The sequence below is a fragment of the Carcharodon carcharias genome, chromosome 4 (assembly GCF_017639515.1).
Source record: "Carcharodon carcharias isolate sCarCar2 chromosome 4, sCarCar2.pri, whole genome shotgun sequence".
Lineage (NCBI taxonomy): Eukaryota > Metazoa > Chordata > Chondrichthyes > Lamniformes > Lamnidae > Carcharodon > Carcharodon carcharias.
Window position 1 is genome coordinate 109,181,916 of NC_054470.1, and position 27,918 is coordinate 109,209,833.

At 42.0% G+C, this 27,918-nt stretch overlaps 1 protein-coding gene across 8 annotated transcripts in view; it reads right to left on the bottom strand.

Annotated features, from left to right (window-relative positions):
* Nucleotides 1–229: 229 nt before the first annotated feature.
* LOC121277052 (uncharacterized protein KIAA1958) overlaps nt 230–27,918 on the bottom strand; it is a 171,158-nt gene continuing 143,469 nt past the window's right edge. For 7 of the 8 annotated variants that reach the window (XM_041185972.1, XM_041185975.1, XM_041185976.1 and 4 more), the window contains one exon: nt 20,612–27,742. In XM_041185972.1, coding sequence (XP_041041906.1) covers nt 26,703–27,742 — 1,040 coding nt within the window. In that variant the 3' untranslated portion in view covers nt 20,612–26,702. Of the gene's footprint in view, nt 3,214–7,045; nt 7,213–20,611; nt 27,743–27,918 lie in introns of those variants that run through there. The other variant, XM_041185979.1, reaches the window with a different exon arrangement.

Genomic DNA, 27,918 nt, shown 5'->3' on the forward strand with positions numbered 1-27,918 from the left:
ATTTAAATTCAAATAATAGAGTCTGGAATTGAAAACTAGTCTCAGTAGCGGTGACCATGAAACGATCTTCAATTGTTGTAAAAAACCCATCTGGTTCACTAATGCTCTGTAGGGAAGGAAATCTGCCATCCTTACCTGGTCTGGCCTACATGTGACTCCAGACCCACAGCAATGTGGTTGACTCTTAGCTGCCCTCTGAAATGCCCTAGCAAGCCATGCAGTTCAAGGGCAATTAGGGATGAGCAATAAATGCTGGCCTTACCAGCGACAGCCAAATCCCATGAAAAAAAATAAAGAAAAAAAATCCAAATCAGTCCCATTCCCCCACTGTCCCTGCAAGTTTATTTTCCTTAATGGCCCACGCAGTTTCCTTTTGATTTCTACACTTTGCTGTACCTCTCTGTACAGTGAACTGCCCCGTGACACGCTGGTTCTGCTCATGACTGTATTCTTCTGAGATGATTACCATTCAGCACTGAAAGTGCCAGCCTCCTGGAGGATATCTACATCGCCCACCTCTTCCTACCCTGGCGCAGGGCCACACACTATCTACCCTCCTGAACTCTCTGTGGCCGCGGGGTGGCTACACCTGGGAACAGATGCGCTCCAGGAAATTCTCAGCCTCCTGTATGCCCTGCAGTGACTCCAGTTATTCCTCAAACTGATGCAATTGGAAGCACTTCCTGCATGTGTGGCTATCCAGGAATTGCAGGCAATGGGTCTCAGGTCTCTCCTCCTTTTGCTAGAAGTTTATCTATAACAACAAATAGCATTTATGCAGTGTCTTTAATGTAATAATTCATTCCATGGTGCTTTACAGGAGCATTTTGATACAAAGCCAGAAAGAAATATTAGGCCAAGCGATCAAGAGGTAGGTTTTACAGAGCTTCTTAAAGAGGAAGAGAGAGAGGTAGATGGGTAGATAGGCTTGGGAAGGGAATTCCAGAATCTACAGCCCAGGCATCTGAAGGCACATCAGCCAATGATGGAGCAATTAAAATTGTGGATGTTCAAGAGGCTAGAATTGGAGTAGCGCAGAGATCTGAGGTTTGTGGGACTGCAGGATGTTACAGTTAGGGAATGGTGATACCATGAAGGAAATTGAAGCACGATGAGAATTTGGAATTGTGGTATTGGCAGACTGGGAGCCAATGTAGCTCGTCAAACACAGCAGTGATGGGCAAACAGGACTTAGTGTGAGTTAGGATACAGGCAGCAGAGTTTTGGATGAGCTCAAGTTTATGGAGGGCGGGAGGTCAGCCAGGAAAGCATTTGAACAGTCGCCTAGAGGCAAAACAGGCATGGGTGAGGGTTTCAGCAGCAGGTGAGCTGAGGCAGGGCACAGCCGGGCAACTTAGTAACATGGGTCATCTTGGTGGTGAAGTGGATATGTTGATCAGAAGCTTATGTCACTGAGGCCGCAAAACTCAAACAGTAATCAGGGAGAGGGATGGAGTTGGTAGCTAGGGAATGGAGATTGTGGTGGGGACCTAAAACAGTGATAGCGGAGGGGTCAAGAGAATTGGTGGTGAGGCAGAGCTGGGTGCCATCAGCGTACATGTGGAATAGATATGTAGGTATGCATGCACAAGTTTTTAGTTTAGTATTCCCTGCTTCCTATGTATTATTTATGCATATCAGATTTTTACTTAATGCAATTTGGATCCCATGTTGGTATCCTCTGCTTAGTAATTTGAGTTTTATCCCCTTAGATCTAATTAAGTACTCTGATCATTTATGCATTTACTTATTTAATATTGTCCCTTGGTTTTAAATTACTTAGCACGACCTTCCCTCTCTGCACCAAATTCCCACTCTCATCAAATTCCCAGGTTTGCACTTAAGCAAGCCACTCCATTTAGCAGGTTCACCCAACTCTGGCTGAACTCTGTTTTCCAAGCTCTGTGTTTTTTGCAGATACCCCTTCAAAAACAGACTGGTTACAATTGGTCAGTCAACTTTCAGCTACGATATTTTTAACAGCTTGTCAGGGACCTACTTACACTAGTTGACAGTTAACTAGCACTAGCTTGCAGGTTTTTTTTAAAAACAAGAAAACTAGGTTAAATTTCAATTTGATTAAAACCACACTTTATGCACTACTCACCCACTACTTACCAGTAAATTCCCACTCTCACCAAATTACCGCAGCAATGGGAATTTACAGATTTGTTTGAATTTTTTTAAAAATGGGTTAAATGACAAGTTTTTTTTTGAAAATGTAATGAAAATACTGTAAAAAAAGGGATTATGGATGATTAAATGAGTAACTATTGCCCCCTTTTGAATAACATCACATTGTGTTTTATTTCTATCTGCTATCCATATCACTATTTTCCCCCCTTTGCTAGAAGCTGTACATTTGAAACAATCTTTTGGTCTTAAGGATGTTGACTTTCTTCAGCTGTTGGTAGAAAGGAACTTTCCTGGTTTAAGAAGAGAGGCCTGTGTGAAGGACACAAAGGTGAAGCTCTCACTTTGCTCAAGCCTGACCTTCTTTGCTAGTTTGGGGACCACAGCTCTGAGGGAGCGAAGGCCCATCCGCTGCTCCTCAAACCACACATTGTCCAGCTGGGAGAAATCTTTCCTGGCCACGAGGTAAAAGGATGACTTGGGATCCCGCTGGCTCGGAGGCCGGTGGGTGTACATGTATTTATACAACAGGCAGTACGGGCATCTCTTGAGTCCTTCCGAGTGCTCGTGGTAAATCTGTCCAAAGCACAGCTTGTTGCTGCACACCTTGCTCTCTCGTTTGACCATGTCAGTCCTGGCGAAGAAGGGCCGGTTCTCAGCATCCTTCAACAGTTCAATATCCCCATACATGAGGTCCACGTGCTCCTGCAAGGTTCTCATGTTGAAGTACTGGCTGTTGAACTTCACCACCACACTCAGCAGAGCCACGGGGTTGGCATCACCCAGGTAACCGGCCTGCCACATCTCCTCCTCGTCTTGGCCGGAGAAGTAGACGATGTTGCGGGATCGCGAGCCAGACATGCCCGCCTTGTTCAGCTGCCTCAGCTTGTCCTTCAGCTTCTGGGTGGAGGACTTGAAGACGGCGTCCCCGATTGAGAAGCCCACGTTGCCGTTCTTCAGCACGCGATCCAGGCCGCGCCGGATAGCGTGGAGCGAGGTGGCCAGGAAGTCAGAGCCATCGGTCTTCCTCACCGTCACGTAGAAGTCCTCCAGCAGCTCGTTGAGCTTTGCAGGTGGAATCTTTAACAGAGAGAAAACAGTGAGAAAATATAAATGTTGAAATCACACAACTCCTCCAGTGGTCTTCCCTTTACACACACTCCCCTCCTCACATGAAAGGTGTTGTCTCATGACAACAGGGTGTAGTTTCATTGGCGCCAATCCCCCCCCAAGCACCTTACTCAAGTAGCTATTGCTTAAGTTTCAGCCTAGACGGTCAATGAGCTAATTGATCACAGTGAAGCCTGATCCAGATCCCACACATGCACTTTCCTGTAGTTGATCGTGAGCAAGAACACTGGCTGCTCCCCCACTCCAATTAGCCTGGGTATACTTCCATCACTGCAGTACCACCTCGCACCACCACCCCCAACTCCCCAATCCAGCGCCCTTGCATAGAGTCATAGAGTTATTTACAGAGCAGAGCATTCAGAGACCTCTCTAATTCCGCTTGGAATGGGGATCAAACCACACTCACTGAGCCATCGGATAGCCCCACTGTTTGCTCTCATAAATTACATCTATTTTGACTTTTTCCTTTCAAGCCTCTTTGTTTCCTGGTCACAGCAGCCTGGCTGAGGTGTTCTCAAACATATGTCAGTGCAGCTTTCATGAGTTGCCAGCAGGCAGTCAGTGGACAGTGGTTAAATCAACCATGAACTCAGACAAGGGCAGCCAAGATCAGTGAAAAATGAAGCTCAGGAGACAAAGTGAACATTGGAAAATGGAAGATACATAGATAGGTAAGGGGATCAAAGGTTACAGGGAGAAGGCGGGAGAATGGGGTTGAGAAACTTATCAGCCATGATTGAATGGCGGACCAGATTCGATGGGCCGAATGGCCTAATTTCTGCTCCTATGTCTTATGGTACATTTAATCCACATGTAGAATATGGCATGCTGAGGGGAAAATTGATTTCTTGTCTCCTTTCTCAGCACCTCTAAACTTTATGAAGTGGCAGTAGGTAAAGGCAATCGATGTTGGCTATATTGTCTTATCAGTTGTTTTCAAATTGCCACAGGTCAGACTGAAAGCTGTAAAGTATCCTTGCTCAGACCAAACCTGTACACTATCTGGTATATATGATCTCTGGTATAAATGGGCAGTGCAGAAGAGATAATCGAGGCTGATTGTGTTTTTTTTTAAATTCATTCATATGATATGGGCACTGGTGACTAGCATTCATTGCCCATTTCTAATTGCCCTCGAGAAGATGGTGATGAGAGTGGGAGCAAGAAGGAACTCTAGGGAGTGGCCTTGAAAAGAGATGACCCTGAGAGGACTATGAAAATTACACGAGATACTTAATGACAGAGAAAATAAACTTGAAACAGTAATTTCAGATACTCCAGGGCAAGATTCAGTGTTGAAAAGGATGTTTATAATACATAAAAATAACTTTTTCGTTACAGAATGAGATATAGATAGTTGGAATGCATTGCATAAGAAACAACAGGTAGGACAGGGTTGTTATTGCAGTAAGATTAGTTTAATTTCCTTGAGAGGATTCAACTGGCACATAGGGTCACCGACCCTCCAGAAATGTCCTGAAGTCTCCAGGGATTAAAGGCCTGGGCAATGCAATGAGCAACACAGGAGAAAATAATTTAAAGCTTCTACCCCCCTGCCCCCTTTTTTATTGAATAGGGAGAGGTAGTCAGAGACAGGAGGTTATGTGGGGAAAAATCCAGAAATACGTCCAGAGTTGGTAACATGAGCTACAAAAATCGACAGCTTCCCTGCCTCCTTCTGGGAAGACAACTTGCCTCCACACGCCATGTCCCCAGGTGAAGGTGAATGAAGCCAAAACACCCGGGCTTATGTTAAGTCACCGCGCTCACAAATTTACTGAATAACAGAGACCCCACGAGGAAACAGGATGTTCAATCCAATTGGTCTATGCTGGTGTTTCTATCCACATAAGCCTCCTCCCACCCTCCCTCATCTAAATCCCAGCATAACCTTCCATTCCTTTCTCCCTCATGCACTTGCCTAGCTTCCCTTAAAAACATTGATGTTATTCACCTCAGCCACTCCTTGTGGTGGTGAGTTTCACATTCTCACCATTCAATGCCAGTTCCTCTGAATCAGTCCCTTCCACAATCCAACCACGTGAATAAAAAGGAAGATCAAAACCCTTCTATTCCAAAGGGTACTGAACGTGACAATAAGCCCTTAAAGTCAACCTTTAAAACAAGCTCCTGTAAGAGCAGCAAGTCTATCCATGTGGACAATAGTATCATTCATGTAGCTGGTCGTAAAGTTTGTAGCAATAGGTTTAAACAATTGAAATAAGGGAAACATTCAAAACCATGACCACAAAAAGAGATTACAAAAAGGCTACAAGAGATTCATTGAATCATAAAAAGATAAAGCACAGGTGGTGATCATTTGGACCACTATGTCTGTGCCAGCTATTTGAAAGAGCTGTCCAATTTCATCTCACTCAAACAACTTATATTTATATAGCGCCTTTAACATAATGAAATGTCCAAAAATGCTTCATAGGAGCATTATAAAACAAAATATGACACTGAGCCACATAAGAAGATATTTGGTCAGATAACCAGGAGCTTGGTCAAAGTCGTAAGTTTTAAGGAATGTCTTAAAGGAGGAAAGCAAGGTAGAGAGGTGGAGAGGTGAAGGGTGGGTATCCCAGAGCTTGGAGCCTAGGCAACCGAAGGCACAGCCACCAACAGGGGAGCAATTATGATTGGGAATGTGCAAAACGTCAGAATTAGAGGAGTGCATGTTATCTCGGAAGGTTGTGGGGCTGGAGGAAATTACAGAAATAGGGAGGGGTGAGGCCATGGAAGGGATGTGAAAACTAGGATGAAAATTTTAAAATCAAGGTGTTGCTCGACTGAGAGCCAATGTAGATCAGTGAGCACAGGGGTGATAGTGCAACGGGAATTGGTGTGAGTTAAGACATGGGCAGCAGAGTTCTGGATGACATCCAAGTTTACAGAAGGTAGAATGTGGGCTGGCAGCCAACAGTGCATTGGAATAGTCAAGTCTAGAGGTAACAAAGGCATGGATGAGGAACTGAAGCAGGGGCAAAGTTGAGCAATGTTACAGAGATGGAAATAGGCACTCTCCAGCTATTACTGCATAGCTCTGCAAAGTTTCTCCCTTCAAGCATTTAACTAAATGCTTGGGAGTGTCTGGTGCTCCTCCGTAAATTTGCCTGTTTCAGGAGAGTGATCCGTATGTTACCTTTCATCACTATTTTGGTCTCTAGGCTTTGCTGTGCATTGCAGAAATCCCGGTTCTATGGAGTACCAGTGTGGGCAGACCAGCCCCCCTACATTTACTCTACACCAACAGGTGGCCTTAACACAACAACAGGGGTCACTGGTTTCCTGAACTGTTTACACTGAAGAGAGTAGTTGACAAAGGGAAAACTGCAGGTCTGCCATCTACTGCATCCCAGTAAAGTGCATTAAAACTAGCCATGAATTGAAACGCTGCAGGAAAACCCTGGTGCCTGCAGTCACAAACCTATGTTGCAATATGATTAGAACATGAGATTGCAAAGACAGGAAAAGAGCATTAGGACAACACAGCTGTTCTCATTTTTAAAAAATACGGATTAACTCTATTTCACCATTATATCCCGCAATCCTTTCTCTCTGCAAAAACCATATCTACAATTGCTTGATGCATAAGTATGCCTTTAATGGGAATCTAAATAAACACAAGAAGAGGAAGGAATTGAAGGATGTGCCTACAGGGTGAGATGAAGCTCGTGTGCAGCATAAACACCAAGATAGACCAGTTGGGCTGAATGGCCTGTTTCTATTTTGTACATCCTGTGTATTGTCATTCTACATAAGTATTCAGAGGACCTACTTTGGTAATGTCCATGTATTGCTTTAGCTCTCTTGTCACACACCAGTATCGCCACACATTCAGTGAATACAGCGTTGCCTTTGTGGTGTTTGCACTGACGGCGCTTGTGCAGAGCTCCTTGAGTTCGCCATCAAACGTCGGAAACCTGTTGAGTTTTCCAGAAAAGGCTATACAAAAGAAAGAGAAAAAAACAACCCACAGGTGACGGCCAAGGTTAGTTAGAAAGGAACAGAGCATTACAGGAATAACAAACCCCTCTGCAGGGGAAGAATAGCCAAAAGCTGAATGAGACATTATTAATAATCAAGTGCTGGTTTGATTCAGATTGTGCCAAATCTTGGGTGGGAAACGAATTGATTTCCTAACAACATGATCATGTCAGTTTCTTTACTCCTCAATACTGAACTGCATATAAAAAGGGAGCATCCACTAAATGGCTTCAAGTTGTTCAGTATCACTTAGAAATTATTAAATTATTGATTCTCTCTCATCCCCCTCTTTTTATTCTCCTGACACAATGTAGCATCTCTAGCGGGCTAGAGTTGCCTCTCTGAGGCTTCTTCCAATATTTCTCCACTGACTGTTTATACCAATGTGCCAGCCAATGAGTTGGAGGCAGGGCAGAACTTGGAGCAACCAGTCTATCTTACACCAAACACAGCCTATTTAAACAGTGCATCAAAGCAGTCGATAGAATCCATTTAAGAAGAGTTTTGAGCTGCAGTAAAAAGAACATGATTGAAACTACAGCAACGTGAAATCAGGGCAATTTCTCCAACAAAATGCAGTAAGTGGAGGATAGTTATATAATGCAAATTCGGTGCATAAAATCCATCCAGTCACTTATAAAAAAAAATGCAGTCTCCAGATGTGATGGGGGAAATTACACAAACATCTCCATTCTGGCCGGGAACAGTGGCGGCACTATATGCAGCTATGAATTTACACAATCATCTCCGTTCTGGCTAGGCACTCTATGTAGCCACATTTCTCTGTAATTGACCACTAACTTGAAGGTGATTGAAAAGTGTTTGCCTTTCTCTCTATTGTGAAGCTGAGAGTGGGATATTGCCAAAATTTCTTTACGATCGCCCCATTATCATACCGCTGTGCTCTACCAGACAAAACACAGTAACCAGAAGGGCTTCAATAACCCGCACAACTATTGCAAAGCTGTGACACTTGGCAAATGGTAAGAATAGTTTTTGGTTGAGAGTTTAAGTAAATATTCATTCCTATTCTTTGCTGATTCTAAGATGAGACAGACCCCCATGAATTTAACACATAACACCCTGTTATGGGGATTTCCAAGATGTTGTCAAGTCATAGAACAATCAGCAGCAATTGAGGTATCCTTTGTGCTTTTAATGAAATCCCAATAAAACTAAATTTTAAGAAAAAGAAATCGCTGTATGAACAGAATGTACTACAGAGGAGGACAGTGCCTAAGTTAGCAGATCTGACTGACTGATGGAATAAATTGGCTATTCCAATCCTTGCACTTCTCCACAGATAAACATCTAAAACATAGACTGCAACAATAGCGTGGAATACTTTATGAAGAGCTCAAAGCAGTTCAACAGGCAAGTCATTGCTTCTGATATATTTCACAAAATCATGCACTTATTGTCAAGCCCCACGGCTACCAAAAATGATCCCTTTTCAAACTAATTTGAACCAATTCCACTGCAGCTTGCAGGCACCAAGGGGGTGAAATTGGTGTTCAGCAATTGAATGAAATGCACGGGTAAATCAACAACCTGGTTTTTTTTAAACCAGAAATGAAAATGATGGCGGATGTGAAACAGGGTAATCAATTTCACCCAAAAATCTCAGGACTGATATTCACAAAACATACCATGCAAGGAACTGAAGAACATACTCACACCACTTGGAAAGGTCATGCGCTACAATTACAGCTTGAGGTTTTGGTTGCTTGCGTTAGACAGTGGAAGACTGAAGTCAGAAATACCAAAAGGAGGGTGCAAGATCAACAAACAGGTGTGCAAATTCTCATCTATTTCACAAAGCTCAACAATATTTAAGGGTGTCAGCTGTGGTTCAGTGGGTAACACTCTTGCCTCTGATTCGGAAGGTTGCGACTTTAAGACCTGCACCAGACACCTGAACACAAAACCTAGGCTGGCAGCTCCGGACAGTAGCAAGGGAGCGCTGCACTGTTGGAGGTGCCTTTAAATCCGAGGCACTGCCCACCCTCGCGGGTGGATGCAAAAGATCCCATAACACTATTTGAAGAATGACAGGGGAGGGGTGTTCTATTTTTTTATTCCCGCATTGCTGTGTCACAGATTGGACCATGCAGTGATGCCACAACAGTGTTGCATCTTTCTCCTGCCAGTATTCTGATGCATTGTATCCTGTAGCAAACTTAAGACTGTGTTGCTTAAGGTGTGATGCTTGTTTGAAAGTGAGTCATTTCCCTTTGGAGGCAGGGTGGGAGTAAAGGAAAACAAAATGATCACCAGGTGAATCATCCAGGCCAGCTTCTGTACATCTCACTTCAAGCACAACAATAATGCCAATTAATAAATATTACAAATTCAGAGCTTGATGTTGTACTGTCCCAGGTGCCATATAAATGCAGATCATTGTTGACTGTGTTGAACTAGCTGATCTCAGTTAGGGTGGTGACAGGGATGGTTCATTGATCTTTCTGGTCACATCTCCTCACTGGGGAACAGATTCAAGGACAGTTGTGCCTCACACAAAATGCACATTATTCACAGGTGAGCCACGACAGAGTACCACAGATTGTTTGATTGAAGGGGATATCACAGTTGAGCCAGACACAGACTTCGGCCAAGAATGTACAACTCTCTACCACAAGAAGAAATTATATTTATATAGTGCTTTTAATGTGAAAAAAATGCCCCAAGGCGCTTCACAGGAGCATTAGAAAAGAAAGCAAAATATTACCCCAACCCACAGGAGGAGATTCAGAGTGTCTTCAAGAAGGAAAGGGAGTTAGTGAGGTCAAGAGGTGTAGAGGGCAAATTCTCAAGCCTAGGGCTTAGGCAACTGAAGGCACGGCCACCAATGATTGAACTGATTAAAATTGGGGATGCTCAGGAGTACAGAATTAGATGAGCGCAGATATATTGGACTATTGTGCAAATCAGTAGCTGGAGGGATGTACGACACACAAGGCCAAACACTAGAGTGTTAGGATTTTGAGAGTGTTGTTGTAGGTGAATTGGGAGCTAGTTGTTCCTGGCGGTGGATATCGAAGGAAGTAGGGTTGGGGTGTGGAAGGGGGATGTGGGAGGGAGAGCAATACAAAGCAGCCATCAGAGACGGTCTTATCTGTGATTGATACAATGGGACAAGCATGGTCACAAGAGGGCAAGGCCAAGGGGGTTGGCTGTGAATATGGGTTGGGGAGTGTACATGGAGGGAGAGATTTAAGAGGGCACTGAATTCAGAGGAGAAAGAACATGATGAGTTGAGATGGAGGTTGAAATCACCAAGGATGAGAAGTCATTCAGTGCAGTGGCTGAGGGAGGAAAGCAATGAAGAAATCTCGGTGAGAAAATCATGTTTGGAAGGGTGGTAGAGAATGATTTTGAATGAGTGGTGAGAGAAGTGAACAAGGTGAGATATTCAAAGGAGGGAAAAGATGACAGAGGTGTATGGGGTCAAGTCGAGTGTTTTGACAATCTTGACTGGGCAAGTGCTGAAAGATATAACCAGGTGGGAAAGCTTCATTATGGGGAAGGTGTCATCACCCCTCAGCCAGGTTTCCATCAAGGCCATGATGTCAGTGCAATCATCTACAGTAAGTTTACGGATTAGCAAGTACCTTGTTCACATGTGAACAGACATTCTGGAGAATATGCATTGGGCTGGTAAGAGCAGAGATCACAGTGTTGGCAGTGGGAGTGATGAATTGGACAGGAAGAAGATTGACAAGATTAGACGGCAGAGAACAAACTGGGTGGGCGGAGGATGCGGGGAAGAGATTGTTGAGACAGTGGGACGGGGCAATTTGGGTTGCTGTTCATAATGGGTCAGCGCCAAGTGCCTTGATGAGTCCTTCAAAGGATATCGAGAGAGGCACAGAGGGAAGTTGTAGGTTTATGTACGAGGGTGTCAAGCCTTGGATGATGGTAAGAAAGTATGAAGGTTGAGGTGTTCTGAAGGGTTGGGTAGGGATTTGGGATGGCAGGAAATCTGAGAGTAGAGACGTGGAAGGATGTAAGATGATAGAAGAGAGAGGAATCTTAGACGATTAAAGAGAAAAGCAAAATAAAGACCAAAAGTGGAAACAGGATGATAGACTCAGGTCCGCAAGAAGCAGCTGAGGTGAACAGCATAGATGCTTTTAATGGGAAAACTAGATAAGCATGTGAGGAAGAAAGGAACAGTATTATGTTGATAAGGTGAGATGAAGAAGGGTGGGAGGAGGTTCATGTGGACCATAAACAACAGCATAGACAGAGATAAAAGCAAAATACTGCAGATGCTGGAAATCTGAAATAAAACCAGAAAATGCTGGAAAAACTCAGCAGGTCTGGCAGCATCTGTGGAGAGAGAAACAGAGTTAATGTTTCGAGTCCATATGACTCTTCTTCGGAGCTCTGAAGAGTCATATGGACTTGAAACGTTATCTCTGTATCTCTCTCCACAGATGCTGCTAGACCTGCTGAGCTTCTTGAGCATTTTGTTTTTTATACCAGCCTGTTGCTGTGCTGCATATTCTCATCACTGTTCACAAATGTTCCTTAACTGTCGCTGAATCAAAATCCTGAAGCTCCCTCCCAAACAGCACTGTGGGGTGTACCTGCACTGCATGGAAAGCAGCAGTTCGAGGTGGTGGTGAGCCACCACCACCTCCTCAAGGGCAACTAAAGATGGGCAATAAAATTGCTGGCTTAGCCAGTGCGTCCATGTCCCATGAAAGAATTTTTAAAAACCCTGAAAGGGTCCTGGATATTGATATCCTTCACCCAGGAGTGATGCGATCAACTGGGACACTCCAACCTGTATCCATGTTTGGCTCAACTAAGAGAGGGAAAGGGATTGAACTTGGAGCTTTCCTTGTTGACGTGGCTCCACCTATATACTGGACAAACTGAGTATTGGGAGGGTTTTTTGAAGTATCCTGTAGTATTTTTTGGTGGGAGATATCTCATGACTTGCAGTCACCGCTCCCCCCCATCCCCTCAAATTTATTAATATCTTTTCACCTCACCAATTAAAAATATGTTGAAATTAAACTATTCTTGTGAGCCGAGTTGGTTCCAAAAACAAATCTCAAATCTCACAGGAGTTCAGAGCATGAATGACGTTACATAAGCACCACCCCTATCTTTAAAGCAGGCTGTATCACACACAAGGAAACAGATAATGAAACACATGGGAAGGAGATGTTCTCCATTCCTGCTTTGTTACGTGTCTAGATGGTGGTTGCACTTAAAACAATGCGCTGAAGTTCAGCTCATGAAAACCATTTTCAGTCACCAGAGCTGCTCTTGATCTGGTCCAGATGCTCGCCATGCTATTAGACTGCAGACATGCAATGCTCTGGAGTAGGAAGGATTGTGTCTGGACACTAGGGGGAACCTGGACAGATCAAGCAACACACTGTCAAACAAAGGAGCCCTTCAGAAATACAGCAAAGTAATTTGGAGATTAAAAAAAAGCTTTTGTAGTTAAACTATGCGTCACTGCAGTAAGTTTCAGTCACAACAACCGTAATTTTTTTTTGTGTCAAGGTCAGGTTCAACCAGTAGTCATGCTGGTTGATCACATTCTCAACTCCAGTCGGCTCTTGAAGAGACAGCTCTGTGGTGTTAAAGTATAGACTCGGCAAGATAAATACACCTGCTCTAAAAGAGGAATTCTTAACAACAGTCTTCAGTCCTACCAGAGTCATGCAGTACTTCATTTGGGTTGTGTGTGGTTTCATTCCCAGCTTTTGTGGCTGGAAATAGCAATGACAAGAATACATATTTCAACAACAGAAGCATTTATTCTGTGCCAATGTAGAAAAATGCCCCCAAAGTGCTTTCGCAAGTTGAAAATACTGTGTACCAAGACAGTGAATAAAAATCCCCAGAACTGGAAACATGATTTTCACTATAAACAAAAATTTAAATTAATTTTGTTTCCTGTCATTTATTCAGAGGTTACTATCCCAGTTGCTTTAATTGAACCTCATACTTCAGTAGTTTAACAGTAACATGAAAACCTCTCGCTCTCAGGTCAAGATTTATAGCAACAATTACAATTTGCATTTATATAATCCCTTTAACGTAGTAGAACATACTAAGGCACCTCACAGGAGCATCAGACACAATTCGTCACCAAGCCACATAAGATAATATTAAGACAGGTGACCAAAAGCTCAGAAAAAGAGGCAGATTTTAACAAGTGTTTTAAAAGGAAAGTGAGAAAGGTGGAGAGGTTTAGGGAGGGAATTCGAGATTATTAAGTCTTAAACTGCTATATTAAGAATGAGAACTCTGGAGATAAACTAGTCATTACAAATCAATACTGCTAATCCAGGATGGCCAGACAGAGTGGTGGGCTTGTGAACAGGTAAATTCAAGCAGCTAATGCCATGTACAGCTGCCAAAAGAAAATCGTGCAACTATGATATTCGAGCCATTCAATATTGCAGTATTCTCTCTCAAACATTAGAACTAGAGCTAGAATGTTTGACAATTAATGGTGAGGTAAGACATTGAGGCCCAGATCTTCTGGTTTCCGCATCGTCAGCAACCAGATGTGCCCCCAAGATGCACTACAGGACCCTACAGAGGTCCCTGGCTTTGATGCACTGACTGTGGGAATTGTCCGGGATGTTTGAACTTCCGATGAGCAATTCCCCTACTCCCCGAGACCCTCTGGAAAAAGTCTCCAACTCAGAGTCAGAGTTGGATACTTTAGAAAGTTCTGATTTTCTTACCTGAATAGTTAACGAGGAAATGTTAGATGGAAAAAACCTAGCCTAACTCCTAGGTAACTACACAACTGACTCTCCCGACTCGACTCCCTGACTCCCGATCCAACCTGACTACTGCACTGACCCACCCCAACTCCCCGCTGACCATCCGACAACCCCTCGAGCCCACCTGACTAGACCCCACCACGTGACTATGGTTTCAGCAGCTTTTACACAAAGACTGGCATCTGGCCTTCACAAATCATTGCAATATTTGTCATAGTAAGACTGCATGTAATATTAGAGGAGAAAATTAGAAAGTGCATTCCACGCAGCATGGACAGGGATTGTACATGCAGTCATGCAGTCTGATAATCCGAAGGATATGATAACTAAGGGTAGTGTCTTAGGCCCAACCATCTACAGCTGCTTCATTAATGACCTTCCTTTCATCATAAGGTCAGAAGTGGAGATGCTCGTTGATGATTGCACAATGTTCAGCACCATTTGCGACTCCTCAGATACTGAAGCAGTCCATGTCCAAATGCAGCAAGACCTGGACAATATCCAGGCTAGGGCTGACAAGTGGCAAGTAACATTCACACCACACAAGTGCCAGGCAATGGCCATCTCCAACAAGAGAGAATCTAACCATTGACCCTTGACGTTCAATGGCATTATCATTGCGGAATCCCCCACTATTAATATCCTGGGGGTTACCATTGACCAGAAACTGAATTGGACCAGCCACATAAATACAACAATAGCAGGGCAGAGGCTCGGAATCCTGTGGTGAGTAACTCATCTCCTGACTCCCCAAAGCCTGTCCACCATCTACAGGGCATAAGTCAGGAGTGTGATGGAATACTCTCCACTTGCTTGGATGAGTACAGCTCCAACAACACTCAAGAAGCTTGACACCGTCCAGGACAGAGCAGCCCGCTTGATTGGCACCCTATTCACAAACATTCACTTCCTCCACCACCGGTACACAATGGCTGCAGTGTGTATCATTTACAAGGTGCACTGCAGGAACTCACCAAAGCTCCTTGGACAGCACATTCCAAACCTACGGTCACTATCATTCAGAAGGACAAGGGCAGCAGATGCATGGGAACACCACCACCTATAAGTTCCCCTCCAAGCCACACAGCATCCTGACTTGGAACTATATCGCCGTCCCTTCAATGTTGCTGGGTCAAAATCTTGGAACTCCCTCTCCAACAGCACTGTTGGTGTATCTACACCACATGGACTGCAGCGGTTCAAGGAGGCAGCTCACCACCACCTTCTCAAGGGCAATTAGGGATGGACAACAAATGCCAGCCTAGCCAGTGACACCAACATCCCATGAATAAGTAAATTAAAAAAAAATGCTGTTTTGAAGGTATCCTTAAAAATGCAGACACATGGGGTTATCATCTTTTGGAAATACAGGAAGTTTAATGTTTAAACAGGACTTATTAATATAAAAGAAATTAAGTTCTTTACTAGTAAAATGTCCCAACTATGTTCACAAAAATTTGAAACTATATATTACATACACATCAAGTGTGATATACAGGTAAAAGCCAGGGATAAATGGACTAAGTTCACTTCTCCAATGGAGAGTACTGATCAAATACAAGGAATCCTGCCCTGGCAAAAAGTAACTGCTATTTAAAATTATGGATCTGTCCATCATTTTTGCAAATCTTACAACTGCTGGTTTGACCAATGTGACCTTTACTGGGACTGAAGTGCTGCAGGCTGTAAGTTTCAACCAAGAATACGTTTTTGTGATGAAAATGAAACCTACCATAGATCATGGCGTAAAGTTGACTTTTGAAGCCTTGAAAAATTTTTCCAACTTGGAGGTTGACTTATACATCAAGTATAAAACATGATCCCCCTAGTCTGGGTGTGGGTGGGCTCCATTTTGAAATGTGAAAAAAAAAGTAGTAATTCAAATTAGATCAGTGTGACATGTTTTATTGAGTGAATTAATTCTACAAGCATACCTTTAATCACAACCAAAACATTCTAAAAACCGTCAAATTCATTGTCTTCTGCAACGGGTGGAGAGTTCATCGAATTCATTCGAAGTCACTTTAGCTACAACATAATCATAAGGATCCCACTCTGGATCAGATTTGGTGCTTTCAGTTTCAGAATCATCCTTCCACAACAAATCATCTTCCTCTCCATCCGTTGACTTGGATGTTCTGCATTTTATGAACAATCTGATGACAATTTGTGCATTAATAATGAAACACAAAACATCAAGCAGGGTAGCATGCATAATTCCATACTTTGTAAAGGTTTTTTCTCCATCAACCATCCACCTATTGAATTCAGCACGAACATGATCCTTGAACCATTTGTTAATGCACACATCCAAAAGTTGAACCACAGACATTAGATCCTTCTGGTATAACTGCAACGTGGGTGTTATTTCTTTGCAGGTGTCTCTTGATCTCATCGGATATGTGGGATTTGAACATGTCTCACACTAATAAGGTGGTTCTTTGCATAGGCCACTAGGTCGCATATTCTACATAATCTACAGATCCATAACTTCACTCCATCCTCCAACTGTTGTCACAGGTATGCACAAAACTCCTGCAGGGAACTTGATTTTCAACGTGCTTTAATGTTTGAAAATTACCTTAGGCTTTTAATTTCTGTTTGCCATGCAGGCTGGTGCCATCATAAATCTTTTGTGTCTTGTAGTTTTCACTATAACTGTTCTTGAACCTTTCCAGTCCATAGTTTGGCTGCTGAGGATTGCGAAATCCATGGACGTTTCATTCATGTTTCCAATGTGACATAATAGGTACTCATATTTTTGCCACTGTCTGATGATGAATTGCTAGAGACCAGGAATTTTGACATCGAGGTCTTTTGGTAGTCCCTGATTATCTTGGTCTTCTGCCACAATACTAGACTGATTTTGTTCCACGAAACGGTTACTGTGGCTAGCTGTTGGTCTGAAATCTTTGCTGAACTCAGGCTTTTGGCCCGCTTAAATGCACATATAGGAATTATATTTCTGGTGACAACGTAACCATTCGATTTTCGAGGAACCTATTCTGATACATGCCTCTCAAGATCAGGCCAGTCACTGGTCCTTGTTCTCATAGCGCATTTGGTCTTAGCCATTTTCTTCAGGGTGGCTTCCTTCTTTCAGTGTCAGTCGATTTTTTCACCAACAGCAAATTCCCTCACTGCAGCACAGTTTTTGGCAAATGTTACAACTTGTAGCTCGAAATCAGCTCCGTACTTGTTCTTTTTGCTGGAGGACTCTTTTGTGTTTGTCGTTCACCATGTGCAGTCTTGCTGTGTGTGGGTGTGTCTTAAACTCCTACACATCTTCTTGGCAACACAACCCATATCATCTGCTTGATCCCATGCGCCGACTTATAAGGAGAGTGAAACATGCGTTTCTGAGGTGAAAAATTGAGGCCAACTCCTCATGCGAATTTAGCATTTCTGAGCAGAAAAGACTTAGACGCCGAATATAGATATAAACGTGATTTTTGGCGCCACAAAAGGGGACATTTTGACTGTGGGGTCATCTTATCCGCCACGACCCACGGTACAGTGATATATAAACAGGAGATCTTAATACATAGGAGATCTCAAACTGTGTCTATGTTGAAATCTAGGCCTTCTCGCCTCAAATTATCGAATGAAAATGGCATAGTACAGCAGAAAAGCATAGGCAATCTCCCAATCCACTCCAGGCTGTGCTATGCCAGGAGGGCAGTGAACTGGGCAGGATTCCCCACCACAGGCTATCGTGGTCCCTTGCAGGGTAAGAAGCGAGAGACCAGCTGTTAAATGGGTTTCACAGGCATGTGGTTTGGGCAAAGCTATTTTGCCTGGAGGAACCTGTGAAGAATACAGGTGTAAAACTCAGTACGTTCCTCAATGGAAGCAAATATCCTCAAATCAGAGACAAACATGGCCCCTCTGAGTTCCTTCAGAAAAACCCTTTGCACTGTTCAGTTCCTACAAATGAATTTTGAATTACTTTTAACGCTTCATGACATGTTCTTAGGTCCAGCTGCATAACTGCCTGAATTAAGTGTTGAACACCACCGAAGTGAAAAAATCTGAACCAAAAGCTGTGTTAATATCAATTACACATATAGACTGGCCAAAACCTCCAGCAATGAACTAATATCAGGAGTTCACAAAGTGATGGAGCATCTTCTAGATTTAATACTGACAGCTGAGCCCCTCCATTATTTACGACCTTGCAGCCATCCCAATATGTTAATTTCTTCCCCCCTAATTGTTGTGTAAATTTGAATAAGGCAACAGTTTTCACTAACACCTGTATCAGCACAGTAAAAAAAACTTGGATTTATACAGCTGCTTTAACAAAGTAACAAGTCCTAAGGCACTTCAAAGTAGTGTAATAAACAAATGTGACACTGGATCCCCAGAGATATTAGAACAGATGACCAAAACATTTGGTCAAAAGAGATAGGTTTTAAGAAGCGTCTCAAAGGAGGAAGAAATGTGAACAGGTTTAGGGAAGGAATTCCAGAAGTTACAGCCCAAGCAGCTGAAGCAAAGAAAATTAGGGATCCACAACAATCAGAATTGAAGGAATGCAGAAATCTCAGAAGGTTGAAGGGCACCAGGATGTTACAGAGAAAGGGAGGTTTGAGGCCATGGAGGGATTCGAAAATAAGGATGAGAATTTTAAAACCAAGGAGAAATTGTGGAGACAGTTAGCACATGGTTCTTTCATCTTTGGGACATGGGCTTAAGTATAGTTGAAACTGATGGAATGAATGCTTTCCTTCTTCGTTTGCTGCACAAGATCTCAGTGGAATGAATTTGGCAAGTCAGTTAATTTCCCAATACGGTGTAGGTCATAGCACAAAATCGTCCTTAGCTTGTCAATCAGAAAAACCATTCACAGAGATAGAAATGTCACATTGGTACAGTAGAATCAGCCCTTTCAAGGTTGGGGTTAAGGCAACAATGGGGTTGGATTTTCTGAAAACACAACTTTGGAAAGGAAACCTGGCATCCTTATCCAGTCTGGCCAATGTGACCTCTGACCCACAACAATGTAGTAGACAATTAACTCTCCATTGAAGTGCCTTGCAAACCAGTCAGTTTTATCAAAATGCTATACGGATCAGAAGTGCCAACACCAAATATACATAATCTAGGCTTGGACCTCAGTGCAGCACTCCCTCCGTACTGCATTGTTGGAGGTGTTGTCTTTCAGATGAGATGACAACCTGAGGCTCTATTTGCAATCTCAAGGGAAGATAAAAGATTCCACAACACTATTCATAGAGCTGAGCAGTTCTCCCAGTGTCACAACCAATATTTATTCCATAACCAAAATCACTAAAACAGATTGTTTGGTTATTTTTTATTCATTCATGTGATCTAGGTAATGCTGGGTAGGCCAACGCTTATTGCCCATCCCTAACTGCCCTGGAGAAGGTGGTAGTGAGTCGTCTTCTTTAACCGCTGCAGTCCATGTGGAGTAGGTACACCCACAGTTAGAGAGGGAGTTCCAGGATTTTCAGCCAGCGACAGTGAAGGAACAGCGATATATTTCCAAGTCAGGTTGGTGAATGGCTTGGAGGGAAACGTGCATCTGCTGCCCTTGTCCTTCTAGATGGTAGTGGTTGAGGGTTTGGAAGGTGCTGTCTAAGGAGTCTTGGTGAGTTGCTGCATTGCATCTTGCACATGGTGCACACTGCTGCCACTGTGTGTCAGTGGTGGAGGGAGTGGATGTTTGTGGATGGGATGCCAATCAAGTGGGCTGCTTTGTCCTGGATGGTGTCGAGCTTCTTGAGTGTTGTTGGAGCTGCACTGATCCAAGCAAGTGGAGAGTATTCCATCACACTCCTGACTTGTGCCTGTAGAGGGTGGACAGGGTTTGAGGAGTCGGGAGTTGGCTAAATGCTGCAGGATTCCTAGCCTCTGACCTGCTCTTGTAGTCACAGTATTTGTACAGCTAGTCCAGTTCAGTTTCTGGTCAATAGCAACGTCCCAGGATGTTGATAGTGGGGGATTCCATGATGGTGATGCCACTGAATGTCAAGGGCGATGGCTATAGTACAAAGTACATATGCTTTGCAAATAAAAACTAGAGTTCCCCTTATTCTAATCGTAAGGTGTAAATTGATGATTTTATAAGGTGCACCTTGTTAAATGAATGCTCAGAGTGCAGAGTGTACACATTTTGGATTTGGTGTATTATCTAACAATCGAATTAGTAGTAGAGTAGCATTGCTGTTTGTGAGACTTTACTCTGTGCAAATTGGCTGCTGTGTTCCCTATATCACAACAGAGACAACAGTTACACTTCAGAAGCACTTCATTGGCTGCAAAGTGCTTTGAGGTGCTCTTAAATCATAAAAGGCACTATATAAATGTAACATTGTCTTAATATTTGAATCAAACTATGGAATTTCAAAGAAAAATTGGTTCCCACCAATCTTCTCGGAAAGAAATAATGACTAGTACGTACTGAAGAATCACAACTTCACAGAACAGTAACCAACGAAGTTAAAAAGTACTGAGTATTGCCGATAAGAAATAACATAAGAAAGCTCATGCTTTGGAAAATAAATGGGATTACAAAATAAAAGACATTAATTCAGCAACATGGAACTTCCATTTTATTTATTGGCAATCCTTCAAACAAGCCACAATCAAAATGTATAATCTGTTACCTTCAATGACATATTTCGGATGACATGACACAGGGACACGAGGTGCCTTTGTAATCCTCAGCTGCACGATTTCTAGCCCAAAGGCACAACATTAAAAGAAACTAAAAACTAGCCAAGTGGAGAACAGAGCATGGTTTATTCATTTATTATCTGGCAACGAGTTCAGTTTCTACATACACAGAGGAAACTCTGAAATAGCATGCAGCAAAGAGACAATTATTAACAACTTTAAAAACAGATTAATTTTAAGTGTTTTTTTTTGCCTTTTTCTCTCATTTTCTTTAGAGCTCTACATATGCTTGCAATAAACATCAAAGACTTTTGTGTACCAATCAATTCGGTCATAGTGTGCAGATATGAGTGTGATACAAGACCAAATGTGCAAATGACACCCCTAGCCCTCCCCTAACACTTTTTCCCACCCTACCAGCCTCTGAATGCATAATACTGAAGAACGTGGATAATTCAACACATCATTTTCAAGAAATGACAGTGCACACCCAAAAGTTGTTAAAATCAAACTTGATTAAGGCTGGCGTAACAATTAGGAGGGATATACTCCATCTTGAAACTTCAACTTATTAAGTCGAAAAAGTTTAGCAGGCGGGAAGGGTGGGTGGGGCAGAGACAGAGAGACTCAGAATCCAGATATTGCTGAAGTACATCATCCTTTCCATCCCCTTCTGCTGCCTCTTCCCCACCCACCAACCCCAGCAGACAACATTATGGTCTTAACCAGAAATAGAAGGAAGCCAGCAACTCAAAACCGTGTGCACTTTTCTTTTGGTTTATCACACATACCAATAAGTCAAACAGCAAATGAAAGAATTGATTGGTGAAGCCTAAGTATACACAAAGGCTCTTCAAAATCAGTAACTGATTATTAGCAGCAAATGTTAACATTTTCCCAAAAAACGGACAACTTAAGTCAACAAGAGCGCCTACAAAACATGCTTAGCTTGCACTGCAACAATACGACTTGATTACAAAATGCATAGAGATTTGCATGTTTTTTGGCATGACAGCAACATTTCATTTTGACAGAATACAGTTTAGAATGTAAATGTTTAGACAAAAAACAAATTAATAATTTAAATATTGCTGAATAGAGACACATGCTGCTGAAGCTTTTTGTCTTGCACTCATCAGGGCAAACGCAAGAATGCCAAATTTCAAATAATGATAACAATTTATACCACAGGAAAAAAGGGTGCTGAGTGGTTGCAAGTTGACTCTGATTGACTGAGGGACTGCCATTGAGTATAAATTGTTGTGATCGTTTGAAATTTGGCATTCTTGTGTTTGTCCTGATGAGTGCAAGATGAAAAGCTTTAACAATATGTCTCTCTTTTCAGCAAAATTAATCATTAGTTTTTTTTGAAATAAGAAAAATCACAGATGTCAGGGTGTAATTCAAAGCCAAAGTACATATGCTTTGCAAATAAAAACTAGAGTTCCCCTTATTCTAATCGTAAGGTGTAAATTGATGATTTTATAAGGTGCACCTTGTTAAATGAATGCTCAGAGTGCAGAGTGTACACATTTTGCATTTGGTGTATTATCTAACAATCGAATTAGTAGTAGAGTAGTGAATAGCATGATCTTAATCACAGTATAATTTAACTTGGCTAAACAGAGACACAAAAGATCATAAAAAAGAGCAGAATCGGATTATGGTTGGTCAACTTTCACCCCTTCCCAGCTGAGGATGCCAAAAAAAAAATTCATTTCAATATGAATGTTACAGGTACAAAGGCAGCCTAGTGGCCAAAACAAAAAGATGGTGCTCCACCTTTTATATCGTAGTGGACTTCTGGGTTTTAATTCATCAACGAAACAAAGGTTTCCTGGTTTCAAATCTAGTTAGCTGCGACTAAGGGTAGACTGTGAAAGGAGGTGGGGGGAATTATTACCCAGCTCCCTTCCTAAACCTCTCCACCTCTCCCTTCTCCTTAAGGCCTATTGCTTTGACCAAGTTTTTGGTCACCTGTCCCAATATCTCCTTACGTGGCTCGATGTCAAATCTTATTTGATAATTGCTTCTGTGAAGCTCCTTGGAACATTTTACTAGCTTCAAGGTGTTAAGAAAATATAAACCGCTGTTCTTGCAGTGCATCATTAGGAGACAGTTGCAAAATATGTCAACTTTCTGAAGCGTTGAAAAATACACCCCGTAAAGTCAAAGTCATTACGGCAATGGAAGAGGCCATTTAGTCCACTGAGTCTATGCTAGTTCTCTGTAGAACAATCCAATCAGTCCCATTATTTACATTTAAAAGCTTTCACTACCAGGACTACCACCACAGCAGATCATGCCTGATTTAGCTAGTGCTATCCATAGAAATGTTGGATGTTAGTCTGTGATCCGACACAATTAAAGCTGAAATAAAGCAGAAACCATTTCCTGGCTGTATCCCCATAGTCCTGCAAGTTTATTTAGTGCCCATCCAATTTCTTTTTGAAATCATTAATCGTTTCTGCTTCTACCATCCTCAATAGGTAGCAAGTTCTGGGTCATTACCGCTCACTCAAAAAAAAAGTTCTTCCTCAGATAAGAAAAAGAAATATTATATCATGCAGCGGCCAACAGTAATTTGGTCAATTAACCAAAAATCTTTCCCAGTGCTTAAAATAGTTTGATCATTTTTCTTGCCAATTTCCTTCTTTCCCCTCCTGAAGTTGTTACTATTTTGATGGCCCTAGGCTGAAATTAACCTCCAAAGTGACTATTATTCGCTTCTGAGTTGTGACGAGTGTCGAATTCTCAGAGGGAACCAGAGCTGAGCCAGAAGTCTCCCTCACTTGACTATCCACACATGAATGTTGCCAATAGGGATTGGGCTAGCTAACAATCAGGAATGGAAACGCTGACCAAATCCATCAACCCGCACCCCCCCAACCTGCCCCTTAACAAAGAAGCGCTATCGGTCATCTATAGCGCCACTAAATTAAAAATTCTGAAACTGAAATAGATATTAGGCAAGGGTTATTGAGGAGTATGGAACCAACGTGGGTAGATGGAATTAAGATACTGATCAGCCATGATCTGATGGAGGGCAGAACAGGTTTCAGGGGCTGAATGGCCTCCTCCTGCTCCTAACTTCCACTATCATTCTAGGATTGGGTAACAGCATCAATCAGGAATGAACCTGGATATTCAGAGTATGCTTTGGTTGCTAACTGGATCAACTTTGTGACCCACTCGCTTTAGCTTGAATCATCAGGAATCAAAGCCACTGCGGAATACTTGAAGGCCCTGTCCTGATTACCCCCATTCCCTCCAAAAGCATACTTGGCTGCAGGGTCCTGAAACCCAGGGAACCTTAATCGTCTGGCATAAAAGTTTTTATTTTAGGTGTGAACAAAGTTGGGCAACTATTGTTTTTTACTTCACAGTTTGCCCTTTTATTCAAAGCAAAGTTCATATGTACAAAAAAGTTCTTTTTGTTCCCCACTAGTACTGCTTTGGGCTGTCTGCAGGGGAAAGCAAGTACCACAGTCTGAAACTGTACACTGGGCTAGGAAGTAAACCAAAACAGAAATAGTTCAACATTGTAACACTCATTGAAAGATTAAAAGACAAAAGAACAGAGTTTATGAAGGCCAGTTAGAAAAAGCAGTACCTAAACACTGTATTTTAATAAAATTTAGACAAAAAACACAAAACTACATGGAATAATAATTGTCAACTACTACACTTCAGGCAGTGATTTTAACGTTTCACAGTATTCTAAAGAATTTCCTACCTAAGTTGAAATCTAGAGCCATACAGAACTCCCATCAGATCGGCCTCAAGACTCAAACCAAAACAAGAGGTTATTTTAACCCTTTGAGCACTGAAAAAACCTTTGACATCTGTAGAACATGCCTGAGCAAATCTACTGCACAATCAGCAAGAAGGAAATGCATTACAATTTTGCCCACATTCATAATACTCATGATTTTATTGAAATCTCAGTGTACAGATGCCCAATGGGTTAAATTAGCCAAACACACTAATTTCTATATATTAGCTTTTGATTAAAAAAGTAGTACCTAACAGTCTCCTTGTTAATATATCTTTGCATATTGTTAAAGCAATAAACTCTGTTTGAATACTAACCAAATAGTTCAGTTTATCAAACTCAAATTTTACTTTTTTTAAAAAGTAAAATTTTTAACCATTTCATTTAGAGGCGCATGCACTTGTAGGCACATTATTTTGATATAAATCTTTCCTTCTACCAGTTTTAGAACTGTTCATTATTTTAACTGGGAACAAGCTGGCAAATTGGGCCCAATTTATTTACATTTACACACACACTCACGCTTGCACACACACACATACACACACACAGACACTCACTCGTGGCTCCAGAAAGTGCTACAGGAAGTAACACAGTGTCCTGCACAGAAATCCACTTCATTTGAGTTTTGTGGAACTAGACCGTTAAGACAAAAGGGCTATACAGAGCTGCAATCCTTCCTTGGTGTGAACCCAGCATCCATTATTGAATTTCACACCAGACTTAGCTTATGCACTTTGCAAAAAATGGGGTTCCAACAACTATCAGTATTAATGTACGAGCAGCCATATACAAATATTCTAATTACAAACTGTCATCCAAAAAGAACTAAAATAAATAAGATGACGTATAAAATCTGTAACACCAATAATTGTAACTTTTAAAATACAAAATCAAATTGCTAGTAGAATTTCACAAGCAACGTTAAGGTACACACACAGTCCAATGAGATGCAACATGAACAGACAAGAAACTGTGCATTTGCAACACAACGAATTAACCAAGACACTGAATCTATTCCTCAGTATCAAGATGACATGCTCAGTAAACAGAAGATGGATGTAAGGTTAAAGGTTTTAGTCATGAAGTACTGTACAACTATCTTATGACCAGAATGATGAGATACCAGCCTGATACAATTCTGGGTTTATCCAGGTTAACTATTTTGCCTGATAGCACACCTTGATCAGTGTTTTCCATTCAAAGTAATTAGGCCTACAGATCACTGGTTTGCTCAGCAAGCTCAATATAAATCATACAGGCCCCTGACAGCAGGTCCTCAAACTCCAAATACATTAACTATAGTTACAAATCATAACTATTTTAAAAATAAATCCTAAATCTGATATTTTTCTCACTAATGTTTTTTCTAACTGTTAGGAAATTTAGAAGCACAGTTCCTAGGAAGATCTAACAGCCAGCTAATCACCCTCCATTGGGGAAAAAAAAACTTTGGCTTGGCAAAGAAAGCAAGCTGCTTAAACACACTGAATACACACGCAGATGAAAGACTGAGGGCAGCAAGAACGTTAATGCCATTATCTGCAGTGAAGGATGTAAAGCGGTGGGTATATGGCAGCAGGAATGGTGCAAAAAACAATGATACTGAGAGACGAGAAATGGCTGAAAACAGCACACAATTAATACTGGATGGAAGAGTTAATACTGCAGCTGTGAAAAGAGGCTTCCGCACTTTAGATCCACGGCAGGTTTGTCCAAAATACCATACCCATCTCACCTGCTTAGAAATTTATATGAGAAAAAGGCTGCAATTTCTCTGATTCTACATGAATGCTTAACACTTAAACTTTTGAGAGTCCTTTTGCTACAGAAATTTAATGATAAAGATTGTGCACATTTTGAAAAGCTGTACAGAAAAAAGGTAGTTCTTGAAACACAAGGAGAGATTTAGAAATAAAATCAGGGATTTCTTTTCTAAACAACTTCCAGACTTCTGGAGTTTCAACAATGACATTTTGATTCATGATATCTAGATTTGCTTGAAAAAAATGAGACCTTCCTAGACTAAAAAAAAAGCGTATTCAGATTTCAAAGAGTGTGTGTCACAGAATCATCATTAACTTATACATTGGCTCACTGGAGTTTTAATGTGCCTGGGCTCGAGACATAATTCAGGCCAATAATCCTTTAACACGCTACTATTAAAAACTTCAACTATCAGTGGCTTAGAAGTAATTAGACTGACTGTATAAAAGAGTGATAGAACATGGAGAATAATTAAAAAATAAACCCAAAGCACATTTCTGTCAGGCTGTATCTGAGGAAGAGTCAAAAGAACCAGAGATGATGAAGTTCCCTGTATTGTTGAGACCTGACATTGACTGGGCAGCCTGCTGGCTCAGATTGTTACATATTAGCACCAACTGGTTACTTTGTGCTTCAGACAGAGAACTGCAACTCTGGTAAACACTAAAGTTGGTCTTCCTCCCAGGAATATTCCCCTTTTCACACATGGTTTTAACCATTTTTGAGAGCTTATTCTTGCCGAGGGATTGGCTATTGTACCAGTAAAGTGCGGCCAGGTTGCAGACTGGCTTGATGGATAGGTAAAAAGGGGCATCTTCATAACGCATAGCTGGAGGGCGTCTTTGAGCATACTCCTTGTAGTCCTGCACTGGGCATGTCTGCGGAGAATGTGGCGTGGCGTAAATTCTGCACTCAGTTCCCGCTCTCCGGCTCTTCCCTTGTGCATCGGAGCTGTCTATGATTTCCCACTCCAGGTACTCCAAGCCTGTCTCGGTTACGTGTAACCTGATATCCCCCCATTTTAGTGTGGAACTGTGGAACCCAGCACAGTGCCCAAACGCTTTAGTGTTGTTTAGCCACACGAGATTAAGCAGCCCCTCAGGGTTGTACCGGCTCAGCAAGCCTCGTTTACGCAGGATGAGCTCATCAGCAAAGGTGAGTTTCATTGATTTGTGAGGCTTGTTCCCTTTCCCTTTGCCTCTCAGCTCAAGCTGCTTTTGTTTCAGTGCTTCTTGGGAGCGCCTGAATTCCTTATCCCTCGTTATACTGAACCCATATTTGTATTCCTTTAAGTACCTTTCAAGTCCACACTGATAGTTGGCCAAACTGTTGGGCTCGTACTCTGAGCCATCTTTCTGCCTGGCGTCCACAAAGAACGAAGCTAGATAGGCATCAAGTTCCGTGCATGGTATGATTTGGATTTCCCGGTTTTCGTGTGGGTATTTGGAAAGGAGGAACTCTCTGAAGTTTCTTAGTGCAGTCAAGGTGCTTCGCACAGTTTTCTCATTCTGTTGACCCTCGCAGCCTCTTTCTTCATTTTCTAAGAGGGAGGAGAAAGAAAAAAAATATAAGCTGCACATAAAGCCATTCAAAACTAAATTTCAATTTCGCAAAGGTCATTGGAAAACGATATTACATACCTGTCTCAGGTTTCAAAAGCCAACTTCAATTTCACAAATGACGTAAAAGATTAAGGCAAAAGAAAATATCAAAACC